The sequence below is a fragment of the Haematobia irritans genome, chromosome 5, assembly GCF_050003625.1.
Source record: "Haematobia irritans isolate KBUSLIRL chromosome 5, ASM5000362v1, whole genome shotgun sequence".
NCBI classification, from domain to species: Eukaryota; Metazoa; Arthropoda; class Insecta; order Diptera; family Muscidae; genus Haematobia; species Haematobia irritans.
Window position 1 is genome coordinate 32,422,536 of NC_134401.1, and position 27,368 is coordinate 32,449,903.

The following is a 27,368-nucleotide window of genomic DNA, read 5'->3' on the forward strand; positions in this document are numbered from 1 at the left end:
TTTAAACCAAAGATGCAATGTTGTTAAAATAAGTCTTAACCTGTAAGACACTGAACTACTAAATACTTTACAATAAAAATATTTTTTTTATTAAGTATTTTTTGTTATGAAAAAAGAGATTTTGTAATTCATTCTGTGAATATTCTATTAATTGAAAAAATATAATTGTTTCCTAAAAAATACTTTTCAATTTCGGACAATTATAATTGGTGACCCCAACGTTTGAATATGCCGCCATTAACAAGATCCGCGCCCACCATCTAGAGATTCAATATTTAAGTTTTTTTTTCAAAATTAAAAACGTTTTTCTTTACTTTAAGGAAATTTTTCTTTAGTTCAAAGATAAACGACTTTAATAGAGGAGCTCAAGTTTCGAAGATTCATGTCCCAAATTTAATGAAAAAAATTTGTTTTGAAGCAAAAATTCATTATTTTCTTTTAATTAAAATATCATTATTTTAAAGAAAATTTATCCTTAATATTGTGTAAATTGCGTATCCTAAAATTTATATAGCATAATCTTTCATATTAGGTCAATATTTTTTTTTGTGTAGAGTATGAAAATTCGATAAATAAGATCAGTGTCCTAATTTTAATTTTGTTGGTAATAGATTTAAAGCTGGATACGTCCCTAGATTAGGTTAGGTTAGGTGGCAGCCCGATGTATCAGGCTCACTTAGACTATTCAGTCCATTGTGATACCACATTGGTGAACTTCTCTCTTATCACTGAGTGCCGCCCGATTGCATGTTAAGCTCAATGACAAGGGTCCTCTTTTTTTGGACGAGTCCGAACGGCGTTCCACCTTGCAGTGAAACCACTTAGAGAAACTTTGAAACCCTCAGAAATGTCACCAGCATTACTGAGGTGAGATAATCCACCGCTGAAAAACTTTTTGGTGTTCGGTCGAAGCAGGAATCGAACCCACGACCTTGTGTACGCAAGGCGGACATGCTAACCATTGCACCACGGTGGCTCCCTAGGTCCCTAAAAATGTATTTATTTTAAAGAAGCCGCATACAAGTAAACGTTTCTTGAGTTTAGATTCCATATACAATAACATACATACAGATACCTTCAACAATCGCCAACTGTTACCGATCTTTAATAGAACTTATAACGCAATCCAAAATGGAGGTCACATAAAATTCCACCTGACCGATATTTCGGTGGTATATATTGTTTTCGCCTAATATCTTATAGACAAATAAAAAAAATATGTTGTTCAAAGCGTTAAGAATTTATATTTTCGGATTTTCACATTATCATTAGGTCTCCTTATTTGACGAACCATTTTTTCCAACTATATAGGGGTTTCTTATTTTTTTAATTTTTGGTTTTGTGTACACAATTAATTTACATTGTTACATTTCTGCTTCATTTTTTCTAAAAACTCTTATCAATGAATTCATAAAGTTCATTGACCGTTTTACTATGAAGGTGCACCTTATCTAAATATTATTCTAATATTTTTTATACAATAGTTAATGGTTAAATCGAATGTTTGTAAATTTATATTCGAAGTTTCATACGTGAAAGAGAATTAAGAGAATTAAAAATTATATATTCGCATACCAAATAAAGTTTTAAATTATCGTTTTAAATATTATAACTTTGAATAATTTTCAATCTGTTTTTTTTTTTTTTTGTAATACACAATTGGAAACTAAGAGATAATAAATTTAAATACCTTATTAGTGAGAGTAATACGGATGTTTAAGATTATGAGATATTGTTCGTTCATGTAAATAGGCGGAAATATTAGAAATTAATAGCCATGGCACATATTAAAATAAATAATTTATGCTGGGCCAGTTAACCTGGCCTAGTATTAGTGCTTTGCTCTACACACAAAGAAAATTTCATTAAAATTGAGCCAACGAAATTTTTTCATTGATATAACGAAACATTTTCATTAGTACAATGAAGATATTCGTTAATAGTACGAAACGTTACGTTGATTAACACAAAATTCGTCATAATAACGAAAAATTTCATTGTATTCAAGAAATTCTTTCGTTGGCTCACTTTTAATGACAATTTTCGTTAATATAACGAAACTTTTTCTATTAGTGTACTAAGAAGTATTCTATCAATTTATTGTACATACTTTGAATATTAGATATATTGAATATGTTAGATTATATTATAGGTTTTTTACGAGTATTAACAGATGTGAACTATCTATGAAGAAAAACAGAAAACAAATTCTTGGCAGGTACCAATATTAGTATTATATTATGAAAAAATAATTTTTAAGCACTTTAAACTCAATATTTTTTTATTTTGCTTAAACAAGGAAATAAATGTCTTTCTTTTATTGTAGTTCATATATTTAAAAAGTTATCGCACATTCCCAAAGATCACCTAGCCATTCCACTATTATACACCTGAAAGGCAATAAAGTATTTCACTCAAGAAAAAATGTGTCAAATGTATTATTCTTTTGTAGACCAATTCTAACACTGTTAAATGTGACATTACGGCTTATCTCTACACACAAAAAAATCTTTCGTCCCAAACGAAATTTTATACAACAAATTTAACAAGTATATACCGGCCGTAAGTTCCGAATCTTATGTACCCTCCATCATGGATTGCGTAGAAACTTCTACGAAAGACTGTCATCCACAATCGAATTACTTGTGTTGCGGTAACATATTTGCATGGTTGTTAGAGACTATATAGTATGTATCCCACGTAAAAAATTTCAAAAATTTCCCCCAAGAGGCTCCGGTGGTCAAGTCTGGGGATCGGTTTATATGGGCTCTATATATAATTATGGACCGATATGGATGGTTATTAGAGACTATATACGTATCCCACGTACCAAATTTCAACCGCATCGGATGAATTTTGCTTCTCCAAGAGGCTCCGGAAGTCAAATCTCGGGGATCGGTTTATATGGGGGCTATATATAATTATGGACCGATATGGACAAATTTTTGCATGGTTATTAGATACTATATATGTATCCCACGTACCAAATTTCAACCGCATCGGATGAATTTTGCTCCTCCAAGAGGCTCCGGAGGTCAAATCTCGTAGATCGGTTTATATGGGGGCTATATATAATTATGGACCGATATGGACCAATTTTTTCATTGTTATTAGAGACTATATACGTATCCCACGTACCAAATTTCAACCTGACCGGATGAATTTTGCTCCCCCAAGAGGCTCCGGAGGTCAAATCTGAGAATCGGTTTATATGGGGGCTGTATATAATTATGGACCGATATGGACCAATTTTTGCATGGTTATTAGAGACTATATACGTATTCCGCGTACCAAATGTCAACCTGATCGGATGAATTTTGCTCCTCCAAGAGGCTCCGGAGGTCAATTCTGGGGATTGTTTTATATGGGGGCTATATATAATTATGGACCGATTTCGACCAATTTTTTCATGGGTGTTTGAAGCCATATATTAAAACCATGTACCAAATTTCAGCCGGATCGAAATTTACTTCTATTAGAGGCTCTGCAACCCAAATCTGGGGATCGGTTTATATGGGGTCTATATATAATTATGGACCGATATGGACCAATTTTTTCATGGTTATTAGAGACTATATACGTATTCCGCGTACCAAATGTCAACCTGATCGGATGAATTTTGCTCCTCCAAGAGGCTCCGGAGGTCAATTCTGGGGATTGTTTTATATGGGGGCTATATATAATTATGGACCGATTTCGACCAATTTTTTCATGGGTGTTTGAAGCCATATATTAAAACCATGTACCAAATTTCAGCCGGATCGAAATTTGCTTCTATTAGAGGCTCTGCAACCCAAATCTGGGGATCGGTTTATATGGGGTCTATATATAATTATGGACCGATATGGACCAATTTTTTCATGGTTATTAGAGACTATATACGTATCCCAAGAGGTTCCGGAGCTCAAATCTGGGGATGGGTTTATATAGGGGCTATATATAATTATGGACCGATATGGACAAATTTTTGCATGGTTATTAGAGACTATATACGTATCCCACGTACCAAATTTCAACCTGACCGGATGAATTTTGCTCCCCCAAGAGGCTCCGGAGGTCAAATCTGAGGATCGGTTTATATGGGGGCTGTATATAATTATGGACCGATATGGACCAATTTTTGCATGGTTATTAGAGACTATATACGTATCCCACGTACCAAATTTCAACCGGATCGGATGAATTTTGTTCCTCCAAGGGGCTCCGGAGGTCAAATATCGGGGATCGGTTTATATGGGGCCTATATTAATTGAACAATTTTTCAAGAAAGAAACATTAAGTTAATTGAGTCAATGATTGAAAATTTAAAATTTTTTTATTAAAAAATTATTTGATGCAATTAATTTTGTAATCAAACTCGGAAGACTAAGTCACTTAAAAAGAAGTGAGGGATTTTTTTTTTAATTTTTAACTAAAGATTTATTTAAAACAGTCAATTTTTAATTAAATTAAAACACACAAAGTCAGTTAAGAAGTAATTAAAAATAGTTATGTTTTAAATGGAAAACTTAATTGAGTTTTGCAATCAACTTCAATTAATTTTTTAATTGAATCAATTAAAAAGTTAATTGAAATTTGCTAATAAAATCAATTAATTTTTTAAATCAAGTATTTTTTTAATGTCCAATTAAAACTGTGATTGATACTATCATTTTCGTGATTGAAGACATTTCCATTCAATCACGAAATTAATTGATCCAATTAAATTATCAATTAATTTCGTGATTGACTCAGACAAAATTTTTTTTTGTGTGTAATGCTGATGACATTTCTGAGTATTTCAAATCTTATCGAAATGGTTTTCACCGCAATAGTCTAAGTGAGTCTGAAATATGGGGCTGGCACTATACCTAACCTAACCTAATCAGGGAGCCACCGTGGTGCAATGGTTAGCATGCCCGCCTTGCATACACAAGGTCGTGGGTTCGATTCCTGCTTCGACCGAACACCAAAAAGTTTTTCAGCGGTGGATTATCCCACCTTAGTAATGCCGGTGACATTTCTGAGGGTTTCAAAGCTTCTCTAAGTGGTTTCACTGCAATGTGGAACGCCGTTCGGCTCGGCTATAAAAAGGAGGTCCCTTGTCATTGAGCTTAACATGGAATCGGGCAGCACTCAGTGATAAGAGAGAAGTTCACCAATGTGGTATCACAATGGACTGAATAGTCTAAGTGAGCCTGATACATCGGGCTGCCACCTAACCTAACCTAACCTAACCTGCGCTACAAAAGAAACCCTCGTTTGTCTAAGATTTCGTTCCACAGAAAAGAACGCTCTTCTTTTTATGTATGAAATGGTATCCAATGTGGCGCATTTGACACTTCGCTAAAAATATTATAAAAATATAATATAACCCCCGATTGAAATTTTTGTTGCCCAGTGTTATATTCACTTTTACTCTTAGGAACTGAATTCCGAATTACAAATATTAAATTATATCATGCAATTTAAAAACAAAAACACATTAACATTTTGTTAATATTAAATTAATCTCAAAATCCTGTTAATATTTTTGGTTTAGTTTTTTCTTGAGTTTAAAAATAAATAAACCTGTTTCATTCAGGTATTTTCACACACCATCCGCCGATTTGCAATAAAAATAAAATAATCTACCAAATAAGCATAATAATTAGCATTTATTAAGTGTTGTCGTTGAGTACTAACAATATTCTCACAACATTGTATGATTTTTATCAGAAGTTACTTTTATCTGGCAAATATTTATTAACTCAAACGTAAATAATAATACGAGCAATATGTTATTGGTACACTCCAGAATATTTTATTTATTCTCCAAAAGGAAATTCCATGCGAACAAAGTTTTCTTTTGTCTTTAGAGAAATTTTCTTAAGAGCAAACAAAGCTCGTCAAAGACAATTGTTTAAATGGTTGTTGTAGATACTTGTTTTTTTTTTGGTAAATTTCGTTTCGAAGAAGAGCAAAATTCTTTGATTCTATGCATGTTCACATTGCGTGTATATGCACATTTTCCCTTGGTACAAGAGGATTCATTAATTCTACATTTCAATGTTTTTTATATTTGCAGGGAAGACGAATACAGTAAATTAGCGCCGACAAAGCTATGTTATCAGATCGTACCGGCATCAGGCAATAACAACACCTCCCCCACTCTATATCAACAAAAACAATGTGACAATAAGCACGAGCACAAAATAATTAAACGGGGTATATACCACCAGGTGGGTAACAATATATAAAAGTATGGTAGTTTACAATTATATGATATGCTACAGGCAAAAAAAATATAATTCTTTCTTTCTAAATGAACATCGTTTGTAATTTTCTTTTGCTTTTTTATGGAAAATTTTTGACGTTTTCAACAGTAAAACAAGTATATACGATCGTAAGTTTGGCCAGGCCGAATCTTATGTACCCTCCACCATGGATTGCTTAGAAACTTCTACTAAAGACTGTCATCCACAATCGAATTACTTGGGTTGCGGTAACACTTGCCGATGGCAAGGTATCTTAAAAAATCCTTAACACCGTCTTCTAAATTGTAAGTTAGTCCATACGGGGGATATATTAAACAAAAAAAAGGCCAAATAAAGACGTATATACACAGAGAATACAGATAGGTTGTGATAACCGAATTTATTGCCAACCTCCTTTTGGCAGTTGCAGCTACTATCAGTTGGCAGTTGTGCCACCCGACCGATTCGGTCGACACAACTAATACGACATATATGTTGGTTGGGTCTGCCGACGACATCGGGTATGGCTACATTTATCATTCGGTTGTGTTGCCCAACTTTAATAATACTCATGGCCGAATTTAAAATCAATTCCTTCCTACTTATATATTATATTTAATTTTATTTAAATATATGTATATTGGTACAAGTTATTCTAAGTACAAAATATTTGAGTATTAATTTTTGCTATTGAATAAAATAGAGACTTACATCAAAATCTAGATATTTTCAAAGAAGAATACCAACTAAAGGTAAGTACTATGTTCGCTTTTCGAGATGAAATTTTCGCGGTTACTTTACAGTTCAATATAAAGCAGATAAATTAACTCAATTGATGCCCAGTTCCTCTAGATTTCGGCCTGACTTTACGGGAATATGTTTATTTTCATTTATAATTTTGATTAATTCAGGAAAAGAATCGCGAAAATAAAGTGATTTTCAACTCGAAAACCGAACATAGTACTCACCTTAATGTTGAAAACGTCTCATATCTTTAAAAATTAAACACATATGTATATAATTTTGCGAGGTTTCGATGTGGAAGCATTTACGCATACTCGTAGAATTATTGTAAAACTTTTGTTACTTTTCTTTGGTGGTGCACAATGTTGTATTCCTTATTTATTACGTATGAGTTTTGGGCACACTCCCGGAACTAGTAAAATAAAGATATATTGAATGACAATATTAAGGAAAATTGTTTGCTTAAACTGTCTTACCATTTGTATTTGTTTTCAATTCAATTTCCTTATTTCCGAACAAATATATCCTGTTCTTCAAAATTAAAATCAAATTTTCAAATTAACTGGTGAATACTTTTGACATTTGATAGATTTTCAAATAATATTCAGGCTTCATAACCGAATGTTGAAAATTTCTTATAAATTATATTTCCATCATCAATAGTCGGTGCTCATTACCAAATATTGGTTTTAAATAACTACTTCATGCCAGTTGTGATAATCATTGGGGAAATGATTTATTGTAGACCAATAGTGTTGGTTGACACAACCATATACTTTGACTCGGAACTATCTTTCCGTACAAAGCACTTTCATTCTTTCTAAGGAAAAGTATACTTATTGCAAATACCGAATATTTAGGGACTCAATTGAAAATGTGTTATAAGAACTAAGATTTTGCAGCTATAATGGAATTTCAACCAAACTGTTTTCTGTGTGTAATTCAGTTCGACAAAATTTTCTATAGAAATAGAATTTTTACATAATTTTCTATAGAAATAAGATTTTGACAAAATTTTCTATAGAAATAAAATTTTAACAAAATTTTCTATAGAAATAAAATTTTGACAAAATTTTCTATAGAAATAAAATTTTGACAAAACTTTATATAGTAATAAAATTTTGACAAAATTATCTATAGAAATAAGATTTTGATAACATTTCCTATAGAAATAAAATTTTGATAAAATTTTCTATAGAAATAAAATTTTGACAAAATTTCTATAGAAATAAAATGTTGACAAAATTTTCTACAGAAATAAAATGTTGACAAAATTTTCTATAGTAATAAAATTTTGACAAAATTTTGTATAGAAATAAAAATAAAATAATCTACCAATATTTTTGGCGATATGGACCAATTTTTGTGTGATTGGCTATATATAACTATAGACCGATATGGACCAAGTTTTGCATGGCTGTTAGCGGCTATATACTAGCGAAATGTACCACATTTCAACCGAATCGGATGAATTCCGGAGGTCAAATGGTTCCGGAGGTCAAATCTGGGGATCGATTTATATGGGGGCTGTATATAATTATAGACCTATATGGACCAATTTTTGCATGGTTGTTATAGACCATATACTAACACCACGTACCAAATTTCAACCGGATCGGATGAATTTTGCTTCTCCAAGTGGCTCCGGAGTTCAAATCTGGGGATCGGTTTATATGGGGTCTATATAATTATGGATCGATATGAGCCAATTTTTTCATGGTTGTTAGAGACCATATGCTAACACCACGTACCAAATTTCAACCGGATCGGATGAATTTTTCTTCTCCAAGTGGCTCCGGAGGTGAAATCTGGGGATCGGTTTATATGGGGGCTATATATAATAATGGACCTATATGGACCAATTTTTGCTTGGTTGTTAGAGACCATATACTGACACCACGTACCAAATTTCAACTACATCGAATGAATTTTGCTTCTCTAAGAGGCTCCGGAGGTCAAATCTGGGGATCGGTTTATATGGGGGCTATATATAATTATGGACCGATATGGACCATATACTGACACCACGTACCAAATTTCAACCGGATCGGATGAATTTTGCTCATCCAAGAGGCTCCGGAAGTCAAATCTGGGGATCGGTTTATATGGGGGCTATATATAATTATGGACCGATATGGACCAATTTTTGCATGGTTGTTATAGACCATATACTAACACCACATACCAAATTTCAACCGGATCGGATGAATTTTGCTCATCCAAGAGGCTCCGGAAGTCAAATCTGGGGATCGGTTTATATGGGGGTATGAACCGGTATGGACCAATTTTTGCATGGTTGTTATAGACCATATACTAACACCTCATACCAAATTTCAAGTGGATCGGATGAATTTTGCTCCTCCAAGAGGCTCTGCAAACTAAATCTGGGGTTCGGTTTATATGGAGGCTATACGTAAGTGGACCGATATGGCCCATTTGCAATACGATCCGACCTACATCAATAACAACTACTTGTGCCAAGTTTCAAGTCGATAGCTTGTTTCGTTCGGAAGTTAAACATACGGGCGGACATGCTCAGATCGACTCAGAATTTCACCACGACCCAGAATATATATATGGGGTCTTATGGGGTCTTAGAGCAATATTTCGATGTGTTACAAACGGAATGACAAAGTTAATATACCACCATCCTATGGGGGAGGGTATAACAACCCAGTGAAAAAATTGGAAGTTGCAAAGCAAAAAAGAAGAAAAATCAATAAAAAAATTAAAATAAAAATAAATTCATCATTAAATTGAAATTAAAAATTTCATCACCACCGCAGGAATTTTAAACTGTCATATTTAAAATTTTCATGTCCATGGAAGTTCTTTTGGGAAGGTTTTTGTAAATTACGAGAACTTTTTTTGAATGGAAAAACTATATTTATACAAAAATACTCGTATATATCAAAAGTAACAAAATAAAAACGATGTATAACATTAAAAAAATAATATTTAATTTTATGATTATGGTGAGATTTGAACCAGTTTTTCATTCATAATATTAAACAAGTATGTAAAGTAGAAAGTCGGACGAGGCCGACTATATCGTACCCTAAACCAATCCTACTGAATTAGTAAACATAAACATTTGTGCGGTAACATTGGTATAGGTTTGAGAGATAAACCGCATTTCCATAAAAACATTAAGGGATACATTTTTATGGGGGTTTTGTTACAATCAGAACAGAAATGTCTGATATTATTTGATTTTGCACCTACAGAGTTAGTATATAACTTATATTGAGTCCATTATTAAAAAAAGAGGATACCGCTGAATTAATGTGGGTAATAAACCAAAAGTCATGAAAATCCGGCAATATTAGTATGTAAGAGCTACATGCGATCTAAATACGATCGGATAATACATAAAACTTTGAAACTTGAGTAGCATTGGTTAATAAATAAGAGTATTATGGCCAAATTTGGGAAAATCGAGCGATGTATATATATGAGAGCTACACCCAGAAAAAAGGGGCTCTAATGCCAACAGAACTTTATTTTAGTTCATGAAAATTAGTTGATTTTAGTTAAATTTTGCACAATATGAGTAAATGTTCTTTGTTTGAATAATGTTTTGCTAGCTTTATTGACGTGAACTAAAAATAAGAAAAAAAGTTGTATACAAATATAGTGCACAATATTACTACAAAATAAAATAGTCCATATTTTCCTAAAATGATAAAAATTTTAAAATAAAGAAATGTGTTCCTAAATTTTAATTCATATAATCTTTCATATTAGATCAATTTTTTCAGTATGATATTTATTGGACCATCCTCGTATTGATTGAAACTGTCAATTCAATTTAAGAATGCTTCAATGAAGGGTGAACGTTCTTATATAAAAAAATTGAAATCAGCTGATTTTATTCTGTCACCTTAAAATAGTTAACTTTGTTTCAATGCTACGATTGCGCCAAGTACAATACATACATACAAATTTAATTGTATGAACAATTAAATTTTTTTTTTATCAAATTAATAATATATTTATGATAAAACAATAGCAATTAGTCAAGGCTTTCTCCAAAAATAAATTTGCAAACCCTGATTGACAATAGATTACCAAAAACCACAAACAAAAACCAAATTCAAATAACAAATTCTCCACCTCCCAAAAAAAAAAAAAACATTGCTCAAAAATTGAATTGACACAAGTGTTTTATGGTTGAATATGTTGCCATAGGTTATGGTCACCGTATATCGCACACACAGCGTTTGCTTTTTGCCACTTATGCTGTAATTGAAACAAAAGGCGACACACGCTATCAACTATGCAATGTATGAATATAACACTAATGGCATGTTAATTATTTTATAACAATGCAAATAAAAATAAATATAAAATTCGTTTAAGTGTAAATTATCGTTTGGAAGGAAAGAATTATTTTTTCGCCTATTTTCGCAGTGAATATTAAATATTAACTTCACAACACATATCGATTAGACTACAATGTCTGAAATCCTTGTTAGTCTACAAACTCATTACGTAGGAATGTATTAGATCTGATTTAAATGTGGTTCCAGAATCCAAATTTCCATACCATTAACTTCGGGCAATGGAATTTGTGAATTTTATGTCCATGGAGCTCGACATAAGACAATAACCTGATTTGATCTTTTTTATCAGTTAAGACGATCAACATTATGACTGAATATGCTATACTTAGTCCGAAACGTTGCGCTTGCATTTAATATCATCACAAGACAAATCAATATTTTATAAATCACCAATATATTGTGGCCTTCTTTAGAAGGCCTTAATTGATTTGAAATCCAATGAACTGAGATTTCAATTTCTCTTTAGAAATTAAACTAAAAGTTCTTTGTTCATGTAATAAATATTCGATTGGCAAATCGAAAGTGAAAGTCAATGGGCAGTATGTGACTCAAATGAATGAATGAACTACTACAAATCAATTAAAATAACATTGTTGTCACAATCATCAACGCATATGACTCCAATAAGCACATATGTATCAATAAACACAATAATATACATATTTATATGCGTACATATAAATATATTAAAAACTACACGGAAAAAATAATGTTGGCACATTACCATACATTTTGAACTACTGGCTATTATGGAAAGTGGGATGTGTATAAAAATTTTGTTCTCTGTGATAATATATCTAACGATTAACGTACGGCTAGTTTTCAGTCCATTAATCTGTTTGTTAGTCGCAAGACACAATTTTTAACCAAACTTCTTTACAAAATTTAAGAAAAACTAAATTTTATTTCTGTAGAAAATCTTGTTAAAATTTCATTTCTATAGAAAATTTTGTCAAAATTTTATTTCTATAGAAAATTTTGTCAAAATTTTTTTCTATAGAAATTTTTTTCAAAACTTTATTTCTGTAGAACATTTTATCAAATTTTTATTTCTTAGAAAATTTTCTCAAAATTTTACTTCTATTGATATTTATCTCAAAATTTTATTTCTATAGAAAATTTTCCCAAAATTTTATTTCTATAGACAATTTTGTAAAAATTTTATTTCTATAGAAAAATTTTTCAAAATTTTATTTCTGTAGAAAATTTTCTCAAAATTATATTTCTTTAGAACATTTTATCAAATTTTTATTTCTTAGAAAATTTTCTCAAAACTTTATTTCTATTGAAAATTATCTCAAAATTTATTTCTATAAAAAATTTTCTCAAAATTGTATTTCTATAGAAACTTTTCCTAAAAAATTATTTCTATAGAAAATTTTCTCAATATTTTATTTCTATAGAAAGTTTTGTCAAAATTTTATTTCTATAGAAAATTTTGTCAAAATTTTATTTCTATGGAACATTTTATCAAATTTTTATTTCTTAGAAAATTTTCTTAAAATTTTATTTCTATAGATCTTTTTTTTCAAAATTTTATTTGTATAGAAAAGGTTTCAAAATTGTATTTCTATAGAAAATTTTTCTGAAAATTTTATTTATTTATTTATTTATATATTTCTATAAAAAATATTCTAAAAATAATATTTTTATAGAAAATTTTCTCAAAACATTATTTCTATTATCTCAAAATTTTATTTCTATAGAAAATTTTCTCAAATTTTTATTTATATATAAAATTTTTTCAACATTATATTTTATTTCTATAAAAATTTTTCTCAAAATTGTATTTCTATACAAACTTTTCCCAAAAATTTATTTCTATAGAAAATTTTGTCAAAATTTTATTTCTATAGAAAATTTCTCAAAATTTTGCTTCTATAGAAAATTTTGTCAAAATTTTAATTCTGTAGAAAATTTTGTCAAAATTTTATTTCTATAGAAAATTTTGTCAAAATTTTATTTCTTTAAAAAATGTTCTCAAAATTATATTTCTATAAAACGTTTTATCACAATTTTATTTCTATAGAATATTTTTTCAAAATTTTATTTCAATATAAAATTGTCTCAAAATTTTATTTCTATAGAATATGTTCGCAAAATTATATTACTATAAAACATTTATCACAATTTTATTTCTATAGAATATTTTATCAAAATTTTATTTCTATAGAAAATTTTCCCAAATTTTTATTTCTTAGAAAATTTTCTCAAAATTTTATTTCTATAAAAAAAAATTCTCAAACTTTTGTTCTTTGAAAAATTTGCCCAAAAACTTTATTTCTATAGAAAATTTTGTCAAAATTTTATTTCTATAGAAAATTTTGTCAAAATTTTATTTCTATAGAAAATTTTCTCAAATTTTTATTTCTTAGAAAATTTTCTCAAAACATCATTTCTATTGAAGATTATCTCAATATTTTATTTCTATACAACATTTTGTCAACATTATATTTTATTTTTATAAAAAATTTTCTCAAAATTGTATTTCTATAGAAACTTTTCCCAAAAATTTTATTTCTATAGAAAATTTTTCAAAATTTTATTTCTGTGCAAAATTTTGTCAAACATATATTTCTGTAGAAAATTTTGTCAAAATTTTATTTCTATAGAAAATTTTTTCAAAATTTTATTTGTATAGAAAATTTTCTCAAAACTTCAAATTCTACAGAAAATTTTCTCAAACTTCTATTGAAAAATTTCGTTAGAATTTTATTTCTATTGAAAATTTTGTCAAAAATTTTTTTTTTTCTGTAGAAAATTTTGTTAAAATTTTATTTTTTTAGCAAATGTTCTCAAAATGATATTTCTATAAAACATTTTATCACAATTTTATTTCTACAGAATATTTTATCAAAATTTTATTTCTATAGAAAATTTTCTCAAAATTTTATTTCTAAAGACAATTATTTCAAAATTTTATTTCTATACAATTTTTGTTCAAAATTTTGTTTCTGTAGAAAATTTTCTCAAAATTGTATTTCTATAGAAAATTTTCGCAAAATTATATTTCTATAAATCATTTTATCAAAATTTTATGTCTATAGAATATTTTATAAAATTTTATTTCTATTGAAAATTTTCTCAAATTTTTATATCTTAGAAAATTTTCTCAAAACATTATTTCTATAGAAAATTTTCTCAAATTTTTATTTATATAGAACATTTTTTCAACATTATATTTTATTTCTATAAAAATTTTTCTCAAAATTGTATTTCTATAGAAACATTTCCCAAAAATTTATTTCTATAGAAAATTTGTCATAATTTTGTCAAAATTTTAATTCTGTAGAAAATTTTGTCAAAATTTTATTTCTATAGAAAATTTTCTCAGAATTTTATTTCTGTAGAAAATTTCTCAAAATTTTATTTCTATAAAACATTTTATCACAATTTTATTTCTATAGAATATTTTTTCAAAATTTTATTTCTATAGGAAATTTTCTCAAAATTTCATTTCTATAGAAAATGTTCGCAAAATTATATTTCTATAAAACATTTATCACAATTTTATTTCTATAGAATATTTTATCAAAATTTTATTTCTATAGAAAATTTTCCCAAATTTTTATTTCTATAGAAAATTTTCTCAAAATTTTATTTCTATAAAACATTTATCACAATTTTATTTCTATAGAATATTTTATCAAAATTTTATTTCTATAGAAAATTTTCCCAAATTTTTATGTCTACTAAAGAAAATTTTGCCAACATTATATTTCTGTAGAAAATTTTGTCAAAATTATATTTCTATAGAATATTTTATCAAAATTTTATTTCTATAGAAAATTTTCTCAAATTTTCAGTAGAATATCTACCATTTTTGTAGAATTCTACCAACTGTGGCAATCGTGGTTGCCTTCCCGTGTAATGGATTTTTACTTAGTGTATTCTTGAGAACCACACAATCTATCTAGCTGACATTGTAGTCGAAAATTCGGGAGTCTCTGGTAGCTCTAAAAGTGGGTTGGTAGTTCAAGAACTTTAAATAAAACTTGCAATATTATAATCCTCTTCATTACCATTAATTTTGCGGCTACATGAAAACCAATGGAAGCAATGTTTTGAAATAAATTGTGATATTTTGGAAGATTAGAATACTTATAATTGTGTTTTATATTGCATTCAATAAACAAACCATAAAGGACTAAATTAAAATACCAGAAAATACCAAAGTCAAATATATACAAAAATAGAGCAATTAATTATGTTAACTGCTTCCACTAATTCCCAGAAAACACAAGTTCATATTTTTATTATTGGTCAAACGATAAAAAAAAATATATTTGTTGACATGACTAATTAATAAATAAATGTTGAAAAAAATATTTTTTCCCGGCAAATATTTTTCTAATAGCGAGCGATTACGTTTTAAGGCAAATAACCTGTTAACACTGATAAAGGGAGGATCTGAACACAACAATTAGTTATATTGGCATGTATCTAAGACAATGGGAGCCATCATGGTGCAATTGATAGTCTTGCATACAAGAGGTCATGGGTTCAATCTCACCTTCGGCAAAAACTTCAAAAAGCGGTGGATTTTGTTGTGTTTGTGGTGCTTCAAAGTTTCTCTAAGTGGGTTCACCTCATTGTGAAACAATGTTCGAACTCGGCTATAAGAAGGAGGTCCCTTGTTACTGAGCTGAACATTGAATCGGACAGCACTCAATGACTAGAGAGAAGTTAACCAGCTGTGGTATTACAATGGACTGACTAGATTAATTGGGCCTACAATTAAGGGCTGCCACTAAAACTTAACCTAAAATTAACCATCTAAGAAAATACTTGAAGAATTTATACTAAAATTTGAATTTATTTTTAATTTATTTTTGTTTATTATTATTTCAGATCATTTCCACATGTGCCGTCCTCTTGCTTTCTGCAGCTTGTGGCATGCCCATTGGTTATTCAGCAGTATTATTACCACAATTATTTGAAGTGAATGCAATGGATAGCAACTCAACTATAGAGATTCCTATTGACACTGAAATGGGCTCATGGATAGGTAAGATACAGAAGAAGAAGACAGTCGATCCATTTAGATGATTTAACATACATGTATTCGTTTTAGCCAGTGTTCACAGTTTAGCCACACCAGTTGGTTCCTTCATCTCAGGACCGATGGCAGATTATTTGGGTAGACGTTCGACACTATTGGTTTCCGTTATACCCGTATTCTTAGGTTGGAGTATTTTAGCTTTATCGCAATCATATCCTATGTTATTGGTTGGACGTTTACTATGCGGTTTTGCGACGGGCATTTTGGGAGGACCAGCACAGGTATGTAAACCAGATAACAATAAGAATAACCAGATATTTCGTCATATATATACTTTGTCCATACATAGAAAAAAAATCCGTAGTTAAACTAACGCAAAATTTTGAAAATTTTTATTGCAAAAATATTATTTGTTGGTAGTTAAATTTTATTATATTTTTTTGGAAAACTTTCCCAGCTTAATGAAATCTTACTTTTTTAAGCATGTTTCAAACATTTTATGAACTAAACATGATTGACACGTACTGAGTGCAATGGTGCTAAGTTCTTTTGTAATGTCTATAGTCTGCGGCTGAAATGTTTACCTGCCCAGTGCCTTAATACTATTTTTAGGATATTTTAGCCATGATATTCGATATTTATTTGACCCTACGACCGATAAATATGAGAGGGTAGCGACCATCGGTGAAATTCTGAGTCGATCTAAGCATGTCCGTCCGTCCGTCTGTTGAAATCACGAACGAAACAAGCTATCGCCTTGAAACTTGGCACAAGTAGTTCTTATTTATGTAGGTCGCATGGTATTGCAAATGGACCATATTGGACAAGGTTTACGTATAGCCCCCATATAAACCGACGCTCAGATTTGGCTTGAAGAGCCTCTTGGAGGAGCAAAATTCATCCGATCCGGTTGAAATTCAGTACATGGTGTTAGTATATAGTCTCTAACAACTATGCCCCATATAAACCGATTCCCAGATTTGGCTTGCGGAGCCTCTAAGGGAAGCAAATTTCATCCGATCCGGCTGAAATTTGGTACTGGTGTTAGTATAGAGTCTCTAACAACCATGCAAAAATTGATCCATATCAGTTCATAATTAAATATATCCCCCATATAAACCGATCCCCAGATTTGGCTTGCGGAGCCTCTAAGAGAAGCAACTTTCATACGATCCGGCTGAAATTTGGTACATGGTGTTAGTATACAGTCTCTAACAACCATGTAAAAATTGGTCCATATCGGTCCATAATTATATATAGCCCCCATATAAACCGATCCCCAGATTTGGCTTGCGGAGCCTCTAAGAGAAGCAAATTTCACCCGATCCGGCTGAAATTTGGTACATGGTGTCTAACAACTACGCCAAAATTGGTCCACATCGGTACATAATTATATATAGCCTTCATATAAACCGATCCCCCGATTTGGCTCTCGGAGCCTCTAAGAGAAGCAAATTTCATCCGATCCGGTTGAAATTAGGTACATGGTGTCAGCATATGATCTCTAACAACCATGCAAAAATTGGTCCACATAGGTCCATAATTATATAGCCCCCATATAAACCGATCCCCCGATTTGGCTTACAGAGCCTCTAAGAGAAGTAAATTTCATCCGATCCGGCTGAAATTTGGTACATGATGTTAGTATACGATCTCTAATGACCATGCAAAAATTGGTCCACATCGGTCCATAATTATATATAGCCCCCATATAAACCGATCACCAGATTTGACCTCCGGAGCCTCTTAGAAGACCAAAATTCATCTGATTCAGTTGAAATTTGGTACGTGGTGTTAATATATGGCCTCAAACACCAATGCTAAAATTGGTCGAAATCGGTCCATAATTATATATAGCCCCCATATAAACCAATCCCAAGATTTGACCTCCGGAGCCCCTTGGAAGAGCAAAATTCATCCGATTCGGTTGAAGAGCAAAATTCATCCGATTCGGTTATATATAGCCCCCATATAAACCGATCCCCAGATTTGACCCCCGGTGCCTTTCGGAGAAGCAAAATTCATCCGATCTGATTGAAATTTGGTACGTGGTGGTAGTATATGATATTTAACAACCATGCCAAAAGTGGTCCATATCAGTCCATAATCATATATAGCCCCCATATAAACCGATCCCGAGATTTGGTTTTGGAGCCACTTGGAGGAGCAAATTTCATGAGAGTCAGTTGAAATTTGGTACATTGTGCTAGTATATGACGGTTAACTAGGTCCATATCGGTCTATAGTTATATATAGCCCTCAGATAAATCGATCCCCAATCACACAAAAATGGGTCCATATCAAGTTCATAGTTGCATATAACCCACATATAAGCGACCCCCATATTTCAATTCTGGCTCTCTACGTACCGTGCAAAAGTCCATATCGATTCGTAATTATTTGTAGACTTACCTAACATATATATGTTACCACGTATGGACTAACTAACAATTTAGAAAACGATGTTAAGAAGTTTTAAGATACCACAACCCAATTAATTCGATTGTGGATGACAGTCTTTCATAGAAGTTTCTACACAATCCATGGTGGAGATTCGGCCAGGCCGAACTTACGGCCGTATATACTTGTTTAATAACTAATACAATTATATAAAATATATTAAAATATAAAATTAAGACAACAAATTACGACAGACAGAGCAAAATGTTATTTTTGGACAGTGATCATGGAACATGTTTGTCGGGACAATGTTATTTTCTCCAAAATTATGTATTTTATTTCGGTAATCATGTATATGTTTGGCAAGAAAACAACATTTTTGCTACAAAAATGTTCCATGTACACCATCCAAAAATAACATTTTGCTCTTGAAACATTTTGAATTCCATCACGAAAAATTTATTTATTTCTAATTGCAATAGATCAAAATGATTTTGTAAGCTTGTAATATGAACTATCACTAGAACAAAACTGTCACCTGTTAGGCGAATGGTTTAGAACTTATAGCAACTTAAAGTTGATTGCAATACATATCAGCCACCCGATCGCGAATTAAAACGGGCTATCTCTAAAACCTATCATTCACAAGGACCCTACAGTAATAATATCGTGAATAGGTTTTCAAACTCTGAGGAGGCTCAAAATTTTTCTGGAGGGTGCTAAGCCCTGCCCCTTTCTACGCTTATGCCCAAGACCTTCAGTATATCAGGTCTACGTGAACGAGTAATATCATGCAGATCTATTATGCATGCTATGCTGCTTCCGGGATAGAATATATCGTCCTACCAAATGAAAGCCTTTATTCTTTAAAATCTTTAAAGTTTCCACTCAATAGAGCCTATTTCTTGAGCCGGCGTTTTTTTTTCTCCAAAACAACAAAATAATTGTAAAAACCGATTTGTATTTTACTCAGGGTTAAATCTTAACGATGATTAAATAAGTGTGCGCAGCATACGTTGAAATACTACAGGGAAGCATCGTTGCTCTTTTTTTCAGATTTCATTTCATTTGGTTATGTCCGTCCATAACATTTAAGACGCCACATTGTGTAAGGTTATAGATCCGGAACTATTTTCCATTTATGTACCCCTTTTCGTTACAAACCCCATTCCATTGTACATCTCCCACAACTTGCGGAGGCATGTCTGGCTCACCGACAAGAGGAATTCCCACATGGTCACAAGTTACGCACATCGAAAAACGGTGGAAATTTTTGCAAGACGTGCAACCTGTAAGCGAACGTCTAGCTGAAAAAGTCATGGACATTTTCATCAGAAATCATGATAGTTTTTTTCTTTTTTTGTTTGTGCACCAATAAATAGTTTATCAGAATAAATTTACGCCGCCTAGCCACACATGTACACTTAATAATAGTCGAAAGTAAGTAAGTGAATTTGTTTATATTCGCTTCATTAATTCTTTCAAGATGGACAGACGGATGGTCTACTGCGGCTATGAGAAAATTGGCAGCCAGCGTTCAAATGAATAAGCTGACGTTTAATAGTCGGAAGTTTTCATCTCTTGAGTATTGTTGTGCCTCCATTGATATTACAATAGATAGAGAGAAATCTATTTATTTTTGCAATAGATAATAAAAATGTTTTCTTATATATCCATTAGTGAGCAATATAAAGACTCTTGAACCTGAATCTAATAGTTCAAGGTCAACGAAAAATTGAAACACAATTCAAAGCCCAACAAATAGCAGGTCACTCGGACAATGTGTAACGCATGTCGCCCCAAGCTTCATGATGGTTAATGTGAATGACCTACATTTCCATAGCGATTCTAGAAAGTAAATTGTGCGTTATACGTGCAATTTGCGATGATACATAGAAATTAAACCAAAAAGGAAATTACTTATGGGGGGAATGCGCAGAGTTCCTACTCATGCATATGCTCTGGAAATTAGCAAAGGCTACAATATGATTATATTTGCAATAATACAAATAAGAAAGAGCCAAAGTCTAGAGCATAATGTTACTTTTTCACGAAAAATATTTAACATGTTTATGGCAACCATGATATTATCTATTTGATTTTGGCAAGTCTGTATATACTTGGTGAGAGAACAATTATTACGCTCTTGAAACATGGATGAGGTGATCATATTTCCTCTCTGTGTGTAGAAGAGGACTAGTGGCGATATGATGAAGAAATCTCTTAAGGAGATGGTTCAGCAGTATTAAAAAGTTGATTGAAGTTGATTTTTTTTTTTTTTTTTCAATTAATAAATTAATTTGAAGTTAATTAAGTCAATGATTGAACATTTTTCAATTTATAATTAAACACTTAATTGATACAACTATTCAAACCTGGAAGACTAAGTCAGTTAAAACAAGTAAGGAAAGTCTAAAGTCGGGCGAGGCCGACTATATTATACCCTGCACCGCTTTGTAGATCTAAATTTTCGATACCATATTACATCCGTCAAATGTGTTGGGGGCTATATATAAAGGTTTGTCCCAAATACATACATTTAAATATCACTCGATCTGGACAGAATTTTATAGACTTCTACAAGATCTATAGACTCAAAATTTAAATCGGCTAATGCACTAGGATGGAACACAATGTTAGTAAAAAAAATATGGGAAACATTTAAATCTGAAGCAATTTTAAGGAAACTTCGCAAAAGTTTATTTATGATTTATCGCTCGGTATATATGTATTAGAAGTTTAGGAAAATTAAAGTCATTTTTACAACTTTTCGACTAAGCAGTGGCGATTTTACAAGGAAAATGTTGGTATTTTGACCATTTTTGTCGAAATCAGAAAAACATATATATGGGAGCTATATCTAAATCTAATAATATAATAAAATTTCAATTAAATCGGAGTAAAAGATTGGCCACTGTGGTCATATGAGTGTAAATCGGGCGAAAGCTATATATGGGAGCTATAACTAAATCTGAACCGATTTCAACCAAATTTGCCACGCATAGCAACAATGCTAATGCTACTCCCTGTGCAAAATTTCAACTAAATCGGAGTTAAAAATTGGCCTCTGTGGTCATATGAGTGTAAATCGGGCGAAAGCTATATATGGGAGATATATCTAAATCTCAACCGATTTCAACCAAATTTGGCACGCATAGCTACAATGCTAATTCTACTTCCTGTGCAAAATTTCAACCAAATTGAGGTAAAATTCTGGCTTCTGGGGCCATATAAGTCCATATCGGGCGAAATATATATATGGGAGCTATATCTAAATCTGAACCGATTTCTTCCAAAATCAATAGGGATCTGTTTTGAGCCAAAACACATACTTGTGCCAAATTTGAAGTCGATTGGACTAAGACTGCGACCTAGACTTTGATTACAAAAATGTGTTCACGGACAGACGGACATCGCTATATCGACTCAAGAGCCCACCCTGAGCATTTTTGCCAAAGACACCATGTGTCTATCTCGTCTCCTTCTGAGTGTTGCAAACATATGCACTAACTTATAATACCCTGTTCCACAGTGTGGCGCAGGATATAATTAAAGGGTGATACGGTCAAAATTTGGTCAATATAAACTTGACGTATTTCTCCCCTCACCCCTCATTTTGAAGGTGTGTGTGTGTAGAATGTTGCTCCTATTTTGATTTTGGAATTCACTCTTCAGTTGTCAAAATGCCGTCCAAGCAAGAAGAGCAGCGTATCAAAATTTTGCTTGCGCATCGCGAAAATCCGAGCTACTCGCACGCAAAGCTGGCAAAATCGCTAAAAGTTGCCAAATCAACCGTTACAAATGTAATTAAAATGTTTGGGGAACGGTTGTCGACAGCCAGGAAGTCTGGATCGGGGGGAAATCGAAAACCGGAAGCCGCTGAGACGACAAAGAGAGTTGCCGGTAGTTTCAAGCGAAACCCTAACCTCTCTCTCCGAGATGCCGCAAGTAAGCTGGGTGTATCGTCTACAACCGTGCATCGAGCCAAAAAAATAGCCGGACTATCGACTTACAAGAAGGTAGTGACTCCAAATCGCGATGATAAACAAAATACGACGGCCAAAGCGCGATCCCGGAGGCTGTACACGACGATGCTGACGAAGTTTGACTGCGTGGTAATGGACGACGAAACCTACGTCAAAGCCGACTACAAGCAGCTTCCGGGACAGGAGTTTTATACGGCAAAAGGAAGGGGAAAGGTAGCAGATATTTTCAAGCACATAAAACTGTCAAAGTTCGCAAAGAAATATCTGGTTTGGCAAGCCATCTGTACCTGTGGCGTGAAAAGCAGCATTTTCATAGCTTCCGGGACTGTCAACCAAGAAATTTACGTGAAAGAGTGTTTGAATAAACGTCTGCTGCCTTTCCTGAAGAAACACGGTTGTTCCGTACTGTTTTGGCCGCATTTGGCATCTTGCCATTACGGTAAAAATGCCATGGAGTGGTACGCCGCCAACAACGTGCAGGTGGTTCCCAAGGACAAGAACACGCCAGAGCTCCGCCCAATTGAGAAATACTGGGCTATTGTCAAGCGGAACCTAAAGAAGACTAAAAAAACTGCTAAGGACGAGCAGCAGTTCAAGGCAAACTGGCTTTCTGCGGCGAAGAAGGTAGACAAGGTGGCTGTACAAAATCTGATGGCAGGTGTCAAGCGTGAGGCCCGGCAATTCGGATTTGGAAAAGCGAAAGCCTAACTGAATATTTTTCCTGAATTTTATACTAATTGAACTTGAAAAAGAAATTTAATTTGATTTTTTAAATAAACGATTTCACCGATTTACACGCGCTTTCCCTTGACCAAATTTTGACCGTATCACCCTTTACAATTCCTCAAATTTAATATCCTAATCCTAATCTAATACACTAGTTTCATACACACACAGAAAAAAAGTTTGCTAAAATAAGCAATAGGTGCCTTCTGCTATATTTTTACACCCTTTACAATTCCCCAAATTTAATATCCTAATCTAATACACTAGTTTCATACACTCACAGAAAAAAAGTAAGCAATAGGTGCCTTCTGCTATATTTCTGTACTTCAGGATATAGCATTTGTTTGTATAATCCTAGTATCCTTAAAAGCTAATAAATTCAATATGCAAAAGATTTGTTTGCTATTATGGCGTTATTTGATAACTTTTGTAACTTTGTTATTTCTATAATCTGTAACTGCTTTCCCTTATTCAAAATTTGTTTTCTAATTCCAGGTTTATATTGCCGAAACCGCAGAGCCAAATCTTCGGGGTCTCTTAATTGGTGCACCCTTTGTTTCTTATTCCATTGGTATTTTGATAGTTTACGCCTTGGGATCTTCAATGCACTGGCGTGCTGTGGCTTGGTGTGGAAATGTATTACCAGCATTGGCAGCTCTAGCAATTTTCTTCATACCTGAAAGTCCAGCATGGTTGCTCAGACACGGGAAACTGGAGAAGGCCCACAAAGCTTTGAAATTTTTACGTGGCAGCAATATCTACGCTCAAAAAGAATTGAATAGCATGAGCGAAAGATTGGAAAAGGAGAAGGCAACCACAAAAACCAATGAGAACATATTCAAGTTATGCTGTCAACGTGTGGCCATTAAACCTTTGATTATAGTAATTGTCTTCTCGGCCTTGCAAATTGCTTCGGGTACATTCATTGTGGTATTCTATGCCATTGATATAATCTCCGAATTCGGAGGTGGTTTCGATCCGAAAGAAGCAGCCATTTGGACAGCTGTCATAAGAACCTGTTGCACTTTGATATTCTGCATTATATTATTATTTGTACGCCGTCGATTGATTTTAATTATATCTGGTATTGGTTCGGGATTAAGTTGCCTAATACTGAGTTGGTATATGTTCATGCGTGAAGGTCAACCGAAAATCGGTACAGATATTATAGTCGCTGGAATATGCCTAATGTGTTATATAGCCTTTAACACAGCCCTAATGGTTATGCCCGGTATTATGATTGGTGAACTGTTTCCTGCAAAAATAAGAGGTCGTACCGCCGGTGGTGTATTTGCTGCCATGAATGTGGCCCTATTTGGCTTAACAAAAATGTTTCCCCGAATTCAAACAAGTATTAAAATGAAGGGAGTGTTTATAATATTCGGAGTGGCCAGTATATTGGTATCCATATTTATGTATCTATTCCAGCCCGAAACTAAGGGCAGAACATTGGACCAAATTGAAGATTACTTCAATGAGAATAATTGGTTGTGGTTTAAACGTGATAGGACTTATAAATTGGTTCCTACTACAGCAAAAAAGGAAGACAATAAAGCGTAATGTTAAATATTATATATTTAAGTCCATGTATATATAAACCATTAGAACCTCATTTTTAGAATTAAGTAGTATTCTTGGGTAGGAAAATGTAATTTACTAACGGAACCAATCCAAATTTGGTTGTTTAGATATTTCAGAGACTATTTCAAAATAACTGACATTATTTCATTATTTCGAAATAAACAATTTTTTATTATTATGCTAAAAACAGCTGATATTTATTTTAATCAGATGTTTTTGTTCCGGAACAGTTCATTGTCAATAGACGAAATATTCAAATTTAAGGATAGGATATAATGCCTAGTATGACCTGGACTGACTATATACACAGTCTTAAACAAGTTCACATGCGTCTAAAGTATTTGTATTTTCTTTAAATAATAAAATTTTAGAAAATATGCCCATATATGCTGTAGTTTTAATAAATTAATTTAAAAAACAAAGTATTTGTTAATTTTCAAAAAGATTTTTTGGTGTGGTTTCTAAACAACAAAAAGAAACATATTTAGTTAAGAAGTAAAAAAAATCGAGGGTATGTAAACTTGTGTAAGACTGTGTACGTCGAAACGAACACTTTTTGAGCATAAATACTGAAAACAAATTATTCATGTTTAGATATTAACGAAACTTTCCTTGCCTTTTTCGGAGACCCTGGCAGTTAATGGCATCATCCTACATAAAAATACATGTAATTTCGCCATCCAATAGTAGCTATGGATATTTGGTCGAAAATCTGCAACCTGATACAACTATTCAGAACTTCTATGTACTTGAGGTCCATGCAGAACATGTCGCAGATATTGTCAGATTTGATCAAATGACATTTGAAAAAGAAACAATTGCAGTTAATTTCTTATAACCGAAACGAACGATTTCGTTCGACTAAAATGCCAAAACTACTGATTTTTCATTATAAATTCAGCTGTTTTGCTTATCCTACTCAAATATGAGAATTTTCGATTCGAATATGAGAAGTTGACCGTAAAAAAAATAATATTAACGAAAGTTGCGTTTTCTATTAGTCCGTCAAAGTTTGGTTATTATTTTATACAATTTAATTGACAATCGACAAACACTAACACATTATTAGCCGGTTTCTGTATGTACATCGAGCTTTATAGATCGACTGAAATGGAAACAAACAGCTGAATTTATAGCCAAAAATCAGCTGTTTCTATGCATTTCAGTCGATCGACATACAGAAACAGGCTGTATCTCTCAAATAAATAGATTATTTTAATTTTTAATTAATTTTTTTGTAGTAACATTATCTGTTCCAAACCCAAGAAAGTGAAAAAAAAATTTATCATTTCTAGAACTATTTTGTTTTTGATAATACATTCATCTTTTATTCTGCATTTATCCAGTGCTTAGATTAGTGATTGTACTTTAAATAATACCATTTGTCGGTTTTTTACACATTTTGTCCTTTTATTATTAATTATTATTTAGTACATACATATCTGTAAGTATCTATGATCTGTGTAAGATTCCCAATTGTAAATTGTGATTATTTTGAATTCCATATATAAATATTTTTAGATATAGATAGGAAATTTACAATTATATATATATATATTGTAATTAAATTTTATATAAAAATAAATATTTTGAACTACTTTATTTGAATTTTAATTGGGAAGCATTGCGAAATTTTGAGAAATGATACAAAAATAAAACATACGATTTTTTTCAGCTCGAATGACCAAAAAAAAAAAAACTTCCTTATTACCAACATGTAAATACGGCCAAAAGTTCGGCCAGGGCCAATCGTATGTACCTCCACCATGGATTGCGTAGAATTTTCTACAGACTACCATCCACAATCGAAATACTTAACCCCATCTGGAGTTCCGGTAGTCAAACCTTGAGATCAGTTTATACGGTGGCTATATATAATTATGTTCCGATATGAACTTATTTTTATAAGGTTGCTAGAGCGCATATACTAAACATCACGTACCTAATTTCAACGGGATCGGATTAAATTTTTCTCGTACAAGATGCTTTCTCATACAAGAGGCTTCGGAAATCAAATCTGGGTTAAACCTAGGTTAGGTTAGGTGGCAGCCCGATGTATCAGGCTCACTTAGACTATTCAGTCCATTGTGATACCACATTGGTGAACTTCTCTCTTATCACTGAGTGCTGCCCGATTCCATGTTAAGCTCAACGAGGGTTATACCTATAAGTGGTCCGATATAGCCAATTTGCAATGCCATCCGACCTACATCAATAACTGCTACTTGTCCCAAGTCTCAAGTCGATAGCTTGTTTTGTTCGGAAGTTCGCGTGATTTCAAAAGACGGACGGGAAGAATATCGGGTGATTACTTACACCACGAAACAGAATATATTTATCTCAGGGGGTCTGAGACCAATATTTCGAT

At 32.1% G+C, this 27,368-nt stretch overlaps 1 protein-coding gene across 1 annotated transcript in view; it reads left to right on the plus strand.

The window, feature by feature from the left end:
* pippin (solute carrier family member pippin) overlaps positions 1-26,598 on the plus strand; it is a 61,214-nt gene extending 34,616 nt beyond the window's left edge. Inside the window, exons 2-5 of the mRNA XM_075312078.1 lie at positions 6,047-6,200; positions 16,157-16,313; positions 16,380-16,588; positions 23,915-26,598. Of these exons, the coding sequence (XP_075168193.1) occupies positions 6,047-6,200; positions 16,157-16,313; positions 16,380-16,588; positions 23,915-24,979 (1,585 nt within the window). The 3' untranslated portion in view covers positions 24,980-26,598. The remainder of the gene's footprint in view (positions 1-6,046; positions 6,201-16,156; positions 16,314-16,379; positions 16,589-23,914) is intronic.
* Positions 26,599-27,368: the final 770 nt, after the last annotated feature.